The following is an 11,727-nucleotide window of genomic DNA, read 5'->3' on the forward strand; positions in this document are numbered from 1 at the left end:
TATCTTTGTAAAGGACAACCAATGAAAATCCAAATAAACGTAAAGGACGAGTTTTCCTATTCTGTCTAAAATTTAAAAGACAATGATCGGACTGTAGATGCATGTAATGATCTATACAAAAAATATAATGTTTTGTTATGGCTTTGGTGACGCTAAAAGATCAAAAACATGTACATTACTTTTTGGGTTCGGTGAAGAATGAAATGTGTGAATTTAGGCATTCTTTATACAGATTACACAAATTTTGATAAGCACAGAAATTGAAATGAATCTACACCCTTCAATCTTTTCTTCCATGCAAACCTCAAAACACCAGTCTGCAAGTGTTCATGTGTCCATAAAACGAAACCCGAACCACAACCTGAACCCGCTTGTGAAACAATGACATCGTTTTCACACCAAACCGACAAGTATGAACTGGCTTTCTAGTCACACTACTCAAACTTTCTGGTGAAAACTTTGATCTTTCAACAACAATTCTACTTCTTGACTTCATAGTTGGTGATCCATTCCCATTATTAATCAAATCAACGGTTTCGGTTTCATCATCGCCATCATTTTCATAACTATTGTTATCATCTTCATCAACATGATCCAAGATCCTCTTAGCTTCATTGGTAACCCCAATGGCACGCCACGCTTCTGCAACAAGCTCTAAAGTGTTCTTTTGTGGAACAATCCCCTTCTCTTCCATTATTTGCATCAACTCTTCGGCTTTCCACGGTTGTCTAGCTTCTCCAAATCCCCAAATCAAAGTTTCAAATGTTTTCAAGTTAGGTAAACTTCCCATTTTGCCCATCCTGTCAAAAACCCGCATGGCGTTATCCATCTTTCCTGCACTACACCATCCACTAATGACAGTAGTGAAGATGACAACATTTGGGCTCACTTTTGACTCCTTCATGACTTGCAAAAGTGCTTCGAATTTCTCGGGTTCTCCAGCCCGGACATAGCCCTTGGCTAAGATACCAAACGCGTGAATGTCGGGTTCGATTCCGCTCTTGATCATGTCATCAAAGATGTCTTGACATTTGTCCATTAATCCTACTGAACTCCATGCATTCATGATGGTGCTGAATGTAATCACATCGGGTTTGACCCCAAATTCCTCCATCATCTCTAGTGTCTGCCATCATCATCGAAACGTAATTAGTTCGATCGTCAAGAACCCGTTTTGAATTGGTTATATTGAAGCATTACAGAAAGCTAACATGCTTCTTTATTTAAACATTTAGATAATCATTGTGATTATCTTGTTTTTGCAATAAAATAACACATTATTAACTATTTAAAAAAATAACTACACATACCTCATCAACTCCATCAGAATCTGCAGCATCAATAAACCCTTTAATAAGCGAATTGAAAACGACATCATTTGGTAGCACACCAAGATCCTTCATTCGGTACACAAATCTCATAGCCTCATTCATGTTACCTTCTCTACAATACCCGTTAACAATAATCCCACACGTTCGTTTATTTGGAGCCACTCTATTATTCTGCATTTGATATATCATCCCTTCGGCTCTAAACGTCTCCCCATTCAAAACATAAGCTTTTGCTATCGTGTTATATGTCACAACATCCAGTTTTATACCAAACTCAACCATCTTATCAACAACATTCCATGCTTCTTCAATATTCTTCTTGTTACACCAAGCTTGCGCAATAATATTAAAAGTTCTGTCATTCGGCTTCACATTTTCTTCCAATGTCAACATTTGTAACAACATTAGACACTCTTCGGGCTTACCAATGACCCCAAGACCTTTGATTAATGTGTTTAAAGTGCTTGTTGTAGGCTTACAACCACTATCTTTCATCTTCTTGAACATTTTCATGGCTTCTTTAATGTTTCCCGACTCTGAGAACGCGTTGATCATGGCATTGAAGAAGATTGAGTCGGGTTTTAAGCCGTTGGATTCAACTTTTGAAAGGAGGGATGGGATCGAATTGAACCGTTTTTGGAGGGTTAATGCAGCTAAGAGAGTTGTATATGTGACAAGTGTCGGTTTGTGGCCATCTTCGATTAAATCTTTCATGATTGATTGAACTTCTTGTGGCCTTTTCTTTTCGATTAATATTTTCATAAGTTTGGTTCGTGAACGGACCGTCTGGCAGCTGTTGTGTTTGTTTTCTTGACAGGTGGTGCAGCGCGATTGAGTTCTTGAACTCACGACAGCTGAAACCGTACCAAAGTGGACCTTTTCGGGCATATGCGTTTGCTGAAATGTAAGTAAAACTTATTGTTAGTTTGTTGGGTTTGTTAATACTGAAATGTTCATAATTCGGAGTTAAGGCTTGTGGTGTACCATGGTGGATGATGCTTTGACCTTTGACTTGCTTATGATTGGTCTGTTTTGGTGCTTGTTGATCACCGAATGCAATCTTTCTCTACCAAGTTCTCCCATTTTTCATGTAAATGCTTCTTAATATCTTGAAACCAAGTTTATTTCAGTTATTTGATGCGTGGCACTAAAATAATAAGGTGCTTTAAGCACCTAACTTTGACATTGACTTTGACTTTCACCTCAAATCCATGATCTTAGCAGACACATGATGGTATTGGCCTTACTTTAGACATCCTAAACATAGTCATAAATAAAGTAAGCGAAACAGGTAGTGTTCGGTAAAACCCAACCAGACCCGACCCGTTTAGACTAAACCCAAACCTATGAATTTCGTTTAGATCAAGAATTCACACCACTAGTTGGGCTACATAATCATATTCAAGAGCAAAATAAGATAAGTAACTAGCAAAACACACCCCTAATATCATTGTAAATCAGATATTGCAAACATAAAGATTCAGTTTCTTGGTTTCAAAGAATCCTGGAAATTTAGCTCTCATAATCAAATTATGTTCCAAGATTACATTTTTAAGCATGAAATCAAACTAAAACTCCAAAAAGATCAAAGCTTTTGCTGATTAAAGAAGTTAACATGAATGAAAATGTGGTAATTTAGAGAGTGTTTAAAAAAAAAGAGAGTACCTACCTGTTTGAGTGAAGCAGGATGAAGCAATGAGGAGAGATGAAACTCTCTTTCTTTCTTTCTGCACGTAGGAAATTGTAGTTTAGTGACATCTGGGTGAAATCTTATCCACAAATATTATCGAGAAATCAAAATGGCTTTTGAATTTTGTCATAAATTATTAAGTTATTTTCTCGAGGTTGTAAGTTTAAAGCTTTTTTATATTGTTTGGAGGTTATTGGCCACGTTTTGGTTTTCAGCCTTAGAAAGTGATCAACCATACCTTTGGCAATTGGCTGGTGTGCGTGGAATTTCACTGACCTACCTCTTTATTTTAAAATATCATTTTATATCAACCTGCTAAAATTAGAGCTCGTTTAGTAAACGTATTTAGTGCTACGACGTGTCTAGTGACAATGACGGTATGGTGGTTCAAGAGTATAGTACACTAACAAAGTTTCAAAGCCTGTTAAAATCAAAGAACACAACCAGTTACTCTCACCGCAGGGGGGTCTCCTACGATCAGCCTTCGACGTTAGAATTAGTAATTTGATGTGAATTAGAGGTGATAAGAAAGTAAGTATGAAGAGAGAGTATAGAGAATAGGATGAGAATGAATGAAAATACCGTTTTGTGAAGTTCTCCTTTTATATACAGCGCGCATAAGCTTCTTTGGGAAAGCCTAAGCTTCTTAAGAGGGAATGGACAACTTCTCTTTTAGCATGTTCACACAAGTCATACTACTTCGGTATAACTTGCTGTCCACTTTTGACCTGTAATGTCGACATATATGCTTTATGGCAGATTTCAGTTTTATGTCACATCGTCTTCTCTGAACTTTACTATTGCGATGAGCTGCCCTAGTCAACCTAGAAGCTTTGGTGTTGAAGCTTCGAGCTTCCCAGCTTAGCAGCTGGTGCTTGCTGCTTCTTAGCTTTTAGGCTTCCCTAGCTTATGGATGGGTAAGGGTACCTACGTCATCAACTCCTAGTCAGAAGTATTAGGATTGTAATGATGAATGATTGTGACTTAACTCATTTTCTTCATGATGTTCCCCCTAGGTGTTTAATGCTTTTGGACTAAGAGGTGTGCCTCTTTATAGACCAATACACATACCCATTTTGCTGTTTTTAGGCTTATTTATTGAAGCGCAGGAGCTGGAAAGTGTTTCTTTATCTTGCGGTCTGGAAACTAGAAACTTGTGGTCCGAAACTTTTGCATTTGAAGCTTGGGACTGGAAGCTAGGAGCTTTGCGTACCAACCTTTCGTTTGCTACACTTATTTTATTCTGGTGACTGCTCCTACAATAACTGACTGAATTGATGGTTACTGCTGGAGCTCATTATTTCCTTTAGGTGACAGCTACTTCCTAAATAAATCTCAGCCTTCCACATGCCCCTAAATTTTGGGGATTTGAAATTTCAAAAGCCCCTTTATGTATCCCCAAGAACCATCACTTTATAACTTCTCCCTCTTTTTCGTAATTAAAACTTCCGGGTAATACATAGTTCTCCGTCGATCCCCCCCCCCCCAAGAGGTACGATCTTCCTTCTCACTAGTCTATTTTTTGATTATGGGTTCAAAGGTGGATATGGCTCTTCAAATCTCCTAACTTTATAAGGCGGAGCTCGATCGCTTCTGCATAGAGTTTGGTATTGGACCTGAGCTTGAACCAGAGTTGCCTAAACCTTCATCCCCCGTTACTAGTTGTCCTCCAAGTAAGGTTGCTCCTTACACCCATTATTTCAATCCAATTAGGATTAATAATAAATAAAAGCTAACCCAAAACTATTAATAGTGTAGGAAATATTTATGCAAGTTATATATAATTTCGACCACATCAAGGTACCTTCTGGCTTCCCTATTACAAGCCAACAGGCTACTATACCAGCACATGATAATCAAACAAGAAATGATTCTGACTCGACACATTTTGAACTTTACTCACCTTACAAAGCTAGCACCCTATCTTGCTTCTCTGAGCAAATAGCCAACTTTGAGTTCAAGACCAATATCAAGATGCCTTACAACGTAAAAACTTATGACGGTACTAAAGATCCAGAAGACCACCTGCAAGTATGTACTGGAGTTGTAACACCCTAGGCAAATCCCACATTGGCTGTGGACAAGAGAGATCCTTGGTTCATAAGTAAAATGCCCCGCCTCTTAAATCACCAATGCGTTTTGGGCTTAATGGTGGACGAGAGGAGAGCTCCACAGTTAAGCGTGCTCAGGTGGGAGTAGTAGCAGGATGGGTGACTTCCCGGGAAGTCTCCACCTGGGCAACCAAAAACAAATCCGTGAGCTCTTCGTGGGCAAAGCGGACAATATTGGTAGTGCAAGGGGCCGGATGTTACAAGTGGTATCAGAGCCACTCTTGTGCCGTTCGGGATGGAGGGGCAAACCTCATCAGAGACGGTGAGTCCCCGGGGGTGTCGCGAGGTACATCTTAGGTGAATCCCCCATCCTGGATTGGATGGTGGAGCAATCCTCATCGAGGACGATGAGTCCAAAAGGGGGGGGGGGTGTTTGTAACACCTAGGCAAATCCCACATTGGCTGTGGACAAGAGAGATCCTTGGTTCATAAGTAAAATGTCCCGCCTCTTAAATCACCAACGCGTTTTGGGCTTAATGGTAGTGGACGAGAGGAGAGCTTGTAAGGCCCCCAACCCGGGTGCCCTACTTTCTCGCTGGTTGGATTTACTCATTCACATAATTCGTAAAATCAGAGTTAATTAAAACATTTCGTGGAACATAACGTCAATCATTCTTACATAACATAAGTCTTAAACATCAAACATAAATAACACGTGTCTCTTCTTTTCTTCGATGTCAGTCTTCATTTATTTGCCACGTGTCCCACTCTAAGCAACCTATCTCATCCTACTCACCTTGGTGCATACTAAAAGTCAGCTACGCTGAGTGAGTTCTAGAATCAATTAACATACAATACATTCACGTCCATACTTATACGCGCCCGGAGATACGTATTTCATACTTTACTTGCTATTACTCATTTATATATATATATATACTTTACATACATGCATACGTATTTACACACTTTCTTTCCTAATTTCCTATGGCATACCGTAACTATACTACTTCTACTATCTCGGATATTATCAGGGTCTGGTCCCTCAATCTCAGATATTTTTAGGGTCTGATCCCTCCTCTCAATATTAATAGGGTCCGGTCCCTCTAATCTCAGATATTATAAGGGTCTGATCCCTACTATCTCAGATATTATTAGGGTCTGATCCCTCTATCACAATCTCAGATATTATTAGGGTCTGGTCCCTCTATCACAATCTCAGATATTATTAGCGTCTGGTCCCTTCTATCACAACCTCAGATATTATTAGGGTCTGATCCCTTTGTCTCGTTTAACCATACGACCATACATGTCCCGTTAACTACCATACGTTCATTTCATACTTTCATTATCGTACGTGCATACTTTATCTGTCTCATGTATATATAATATACATATATATACACATTCTATCATATCAACATTATATAATTAGGGTCGGTGTTTGTTTATGACGGCTTGGTTCGTTATTCGTTGGTTATTGCATCTTAGGATAGAACGAGATGAGAAAGATAAACGAATATTAAAACGTACCTCAAGGTTAGATCTTGATTAGATGGAGTTGGATTTGGAATGTTTGTACATGAGATTTATGTGTGTATGGGTGGGTGTGAAAATGATTGGAATGATGATGGGGGAGGATAAAGATTAAATTAGGGTTTAAGGGTTTAAATATGCAAAGCCCAAAGCTTTTAGGCCCATAATCATTCTCAAGTACAATAACCTTTCTTAATATTATCCATATTCTATATTTAATTTATTAAATGACGTCTCTCGACACGACAACTAAAATAACCGAAATACTTTATCTATTTATTTAGAAAAGAGGACGTTATAGAGCTCCACAGTTAAGCGTGCTCAGGTAGGAGTACTAGCAGGATGGGTGACCTTCTAGGAAGTCTTTACCTGGGCAACCAAAAACAAATCCGTGAGCTATTCGTGGACAAAGCGGACAATATTGGTGGTGTGAGGGGCCGGATGTTACAGGAGTAGCCACGATCGAAAGGCGGAATAATGCTGAATGTTGCCACATGTTCATGCAAACCTTAGTAGGTCCACTATTAAAGGGAACAATATGCCGGACGACGACCTACGGGTATGGTGGAGGGCCATAAGCGATCATCCGTTCGGGGATAGAGCTTTGGACACCAAGGCCAAGGTCTCGACCATTAGGGACCCGCTGTACAGGTACGTTCTTAAAGTGCATTGTATTGTAATATAATATAATATAATATAATATAATATAACATAATATAATATAATATAATATAACGCGCTTAATTTGGACCTGTGCGAGCACGGAATGAAGACCCGGGATGTCCAGCACGCGAATCGAGGCATTAATATGGACTTGCTGAGTGAAGAGGCCCATCGCGTAGCGCGATCGGTATTGAAGATGGGGCATCGCGCTACGCGATGCTCTGCAATTTAACCAGGCGTTGACTTTGGTCCATCGCATAGCGCGATGGACCTGGACAGGAGACCATCGCGCTACGCGATGGTCCCCAGAATCGTGAAAGTTAGGGTTTGAGTTTATATTTCGTTTTGACGACCCTAGACGCCATTATTCCATATCCAGGCGATTTTCATAGCAGAAGAGAGGAGAACCATCACTTCCAATCATCTCAAGGTCCTGTGCATGATCCTATCCATCATAACTGAAGCCCGAGAGATGCCGAGACGCGGCTAGATCCTTCGAGTCATACCCGAGATGTATAGTTTGTAATCTTTCAGTTATTTTCTCATGTACTAGAACGATTGATTGTAATTATTTTGATGTTAATCTATGAGTATTGATGTCTAGTATTATTGTGCACAACGTCAGTTTAGGTTTATTTCGATCAGAACGATTAGTATGCCAGTTGCTATGATAATTGCTTATAGGATTGTTTTGACCTGTTAATTGTGAGAAAGCATACGTTTGCCCTTAGTTGAGTCACACTAGCAGGGACCGTTTGATAACTAGTGCCGTGTGTTAGCGAGCGTGGATGCCTAAGGTTTAACCGGTTAGTCAGTCTGTAGTTGACACATGATAGTTTATCTGTTATGTGCATGAGTTTGCTGTTAGTTTATTTACTTGAATTCCCGGGTGTGATTTGCTTTGTTAATTGATTGAATACTTAAGTAATTGCTTGTTTCTTATAAAACCAACTTGTTTGCTAGTGTGATCAGCACTTTGTTAATTGAATCACTTCATAATGTTAGGAATCGGTTTCACTTTACACTGACCACAAACTCCTCGTGGTTCGACACGCTACTTACCCTGACTAGTTTAAGGTGATTAGGACACTGATTTATATTGTTTTTGACTAGATAGCGATAGTCTAGCATCAAAATGGCGCCGTTTCCGGGGAGTTTGTGCGCTTACTGTTTTTGTGTTAATTGATTTCTTTGTTAATTTAGTTTAATTTAGTTGTTATTTTTATTTTTAGTTTAGTTTTATTTACCCATTTTACGCGGGGTGTGTTATTTGTGTAGGTAACAGGTTTATGCACATTTGCCATTCTGGAAGAAATTCTCTGCTGATTTACGAGCCAGAAATCGAATGTTTAGCTCGGCAGAACCGAGCACAGATTAGACAGTCAGACATGGAAGGTCAGAACCAGAACCAGAATCAAAACCAAAACCCACCACCCCAGATCAATGTTTTCCAACCCGAGCCTAACCCTCCAAATAACCAAAATCCACTAAATAATGACCTACCACCACTAATAAACAGCAATCAACAACACCAAAATTCAGCCCGACAGTCCAGAAACCGAAACCGAAAGCTTGACAGACCCGGGCCATTAGTCCCGAACAACACCCCTTGTCACCGACAGCCGATTATATGGGATTTTGACCATGTCAGTATTCACACTGAAGACGAAGAAGATGGAGAAGAGGAAGAACGGGGACCAATGAATGACGGGTTTGAGCTGGGAAATGCAGATGAGGGTATTCAGATTTAAGAGGTTGAGGAGCCGGTTAGGGTGAGAGGTAACAGGTGGAAGAACAGAAATCCGGATCGGGGTGGTATAGGAAGATATCGGTAGGAACGAAGACAACCGATTCAGGTTAACCGGGGAGGTTTTGAGGAACCGAGGGCCGAACGAAGGAATTATGGGCCTCCGATTCAGGGTGTTAACAGTCGGTTCAAACCGGCTATTTCAGATGGTGCCTCACCTATTGTCCCACAGGTTCACCAGCCGGGACAGCCGACATTTAAATCCCGTCCGTCCTACATCAACATAGTTCCACATTTTCACGGACTGGGATCGGAAGACCCGTATTCACAATTGTCAGATTTTTCAGCTATTTGCAGGTCTATCGGTGATGGTACATATGATCAGGATGAGGTTCGGTTGCGGTTGTTCCAGTTTTCACTAAAAGACAAAGCAAAACACTGGTTCAACTCGCTACCGATGCACAGTATTGAGAGCTGGGCTGAGATGCAGCAGGTTTTCCTTAACGAGTAATATGCGCAGTCGAAGACTAACAAGGCCCGGATGGAGATTTGACATTTTTCACATTACCGGGTGAGTTATTTCATGAGGCCTTTACTCGTTATATGGAGATTATTAGGAAGTGCCCGCACCATCAGATTGAGTTGTGGGAGTTGGTTAAGTGCTTTGTTGATGGGTTGACTTATGAAGACAAAAAATATTTGAAATCATCGTGTAATGGTATGTTATTGAATCAACCCGACGAGGACGATTGGGATTTTCTTGAGTTTATGTGTGAGGATTCCAAGTCAGAAGCAGCTACTGAACGAGGACGAAAAGTTGGGGTCACCAGATCGGTTAAATCAGCCTCGAGCGAGTCATTCAGAATTGCAGATTTGGAACGAGAACTCGTAGGTTATCGAAAAGAGAAGAAGAAAGAGGTTGGTAAAGTCGGGGTGAAATTCCCGGTTTGTGCTGACTGTGGTGAATTGGGGCATAAGGTGAAGATTACCCCGGGTTTGCTGATGATGACGAGTACCCCGACAAGGAGGAAGTCAGTTACGTGTAAGGGAATTCTAAGGGCCAAGGGTTCAATTCAAATACTTATCATCCGGGCCTAAGGAATCACTCGAATTTCAGATACGGAAACGCGTCGAGTCAGTCGAATCTGAACTTTCAAGGGTCCAGTCAGAACCGACAGCATAACAGCTACCGTCAGGGTGGTTCGAACAGTCAGAGTTACAGTCGGGGATATAACAGAGATGGTTACCGGGGTAACAGTTCGTCGGGTAATCAGAATAAGGACCAGCAGAAGGGTAGTTCGAGAAATTCAGACGAGTCAATACATTCAAAGTTAGATGCGTGGTTGAAGGTCGTGACTGATAATCAGAAGGAAATGCAGAGACAGTTAGAGTTAAGGGATAAGTCTTCAGAGGCAATGTCAAAACAGATTGGTAAGCTCGCAACGGACGTAGCGAGATTTCAGAAGAACGCGGGGCAGCTACCGAGCGATACCACAGTGAACCCGCAACATGCCAATTCAAGCTCTAAGAAAGGTAATAGTGTGCACATCAACGCGGTAAGTCTTGTACCTCATTTTGAAATTACCTGTGTTGAAGCTGAGTCACCACCGCAGGTTGTTGAGGCGGTGGTGAACGATGTTAGTAATGAGAATGAATGTGTTGGGAAAAATGAAATGGTTTTCCAAAATGAAGTTAAATTAAAAACTGACGAGTTATCGTTTTGTGAAAACTGCACTTGTGATAAATGTTTAAATACTAAACTGACCAACACGGAAGATGAGGAGGTGGAGAATAATACCACCTCAAGTAAACTCCAAGACCCGGGAGTGCCATTTTTATCAATTCAAATTGGAGATTTTAAAACTGATCGGGCACTTTTAGATCTTGGAGCTTGTGTTAGCGTCATTTCTGGCAGTTTATATGATCAGTATGAGTTTGGCCCGTTAGAAAGTGTAAACATCACCGTGGTGTTAGCAAATCAAACTCATACACAAGCCCGAGGCATGGTTACTAATGTAATGGTTCAAGTGGATGAATTTATCTACCCAGTTGACTTCCTTGTACTTGATTATGCTAAAGGGAATATTAAACAATCTGAAGTCATACTGGGTAGGCCATTCCTTGCAACAGCATATGCGGTAATTGATTATGTTGAGCGATTTTTGGGCATTAAGTGTGGGAACCGTGTTAAGCGGTTATTATTGTTTGAAAATGCTACTAATCCTCTTGTTGACAAGTGTGTACCTTCGTGCACAAATCATACAAGAGATGGATGTTTTGTAACTGACAGGAACGAACTGAAAGGTAGCGTGAAGAAGAAAGGTTGGAAGGAGAGAGTGAGTAAGATGAAACTGAATAAGGAATCAGTAACAGGGAAAGGAAAGGTTGACAAAGAATCGGTGAGCTTCATTGTGACCTCACCGGTTTATGAAGACAATTGAAACATTTGAGGCATTGTCGAGCTGTAAACACGCAATTCAGCGCTGACCGGGAGGCAACCCGGGGTTTGTAAGTACGTTCCAGTTTATTTTCTTTTTGTTGAGTCGTTTGACTTTTGTTGAAGTACAAGTCATGGAGGTTCGGCAAGCGTTTGGTTAATTTCACGTCAATCCAAGTACGCATTGCAAATTCCGACTTCAGAAACGTGTTCAGGGTGATGTCGGGATGTCGAAAAGTGACCGGGCCAGAAAATGCCCGACCCAAAAATTG

At 40.7% G+C, this 11,727-nt stretch overlaps 1 protein-coding gene across 1 annotated transcript; it reads right to left on the reverse strand.

Annotated features, from left to right (window-relative positions):
* Positions 1-304: 304 nt before the first annotated feature.
* On the reverse strand, positions 305-3,125 carry LOC143628214 (uncharacterized). The gene is made up of 4 exons (XM_077097858.1): positions 3,001-3,125; positions 2,316-2,588; positions 1,311-2,228; positions 305-1,126 (listed from the first exon to the last, which is right to left on the reverse strand). The coding sequence occupies exons 2-4, from the start codon at positions 2,412-2,414 to the stop codon at positions 305-307; spliced, it is 1,839 nt and encodes a 612-aa protein (XP_076953973.1). The 5' UTR covers positions 2,415-2,588; positions 3,001-3,125.
* Positions 3,126-11,727: the final 8,602 nt, after the last annotated feature.

Source organism: Bidens hawaiensis, unplaced genomic scaffold, assembly GCF_021521415.1.
Source record: "Bidens hawaiensis isolate Kalapana, Puna unplaced genomic scaffold, B.hawaiensis_p1.1 tig00004839_1, whole genome shotgun sequence".
In the NCBI taxonomy this organism is placed as follows: Eukaryota; Viridiplantae; Streptophyta; class Magnoliopsida; order Asterales; family Asteraceae; genus Bidens; species Bidens hawaiensis.

Bases quoted from the DNA above. Each gene is read 5' to 3' on its own strand.
- LOC143628214 (XM_077097858.1), bottom strand. From the start codon at position 2,414: ATGGGAGAACTTGGTAGAGAAAGATTGCATTCGGTGATCAACAAGCAC. The intron at 2,229-2,315 runs GTACACCACAAG...CTTACATTTCAG, and splicing joins TCAAAGCATCATCCACCATG to CAAACGCATATGCCCGAAAA. The intron at 1,127-1,310 runs GTATGTGTAGTT...TGATGATGGCAG, and splicing joins ATTCTGATGGAGTTGATGAG to ACACTAGAGATGATGGAGGA.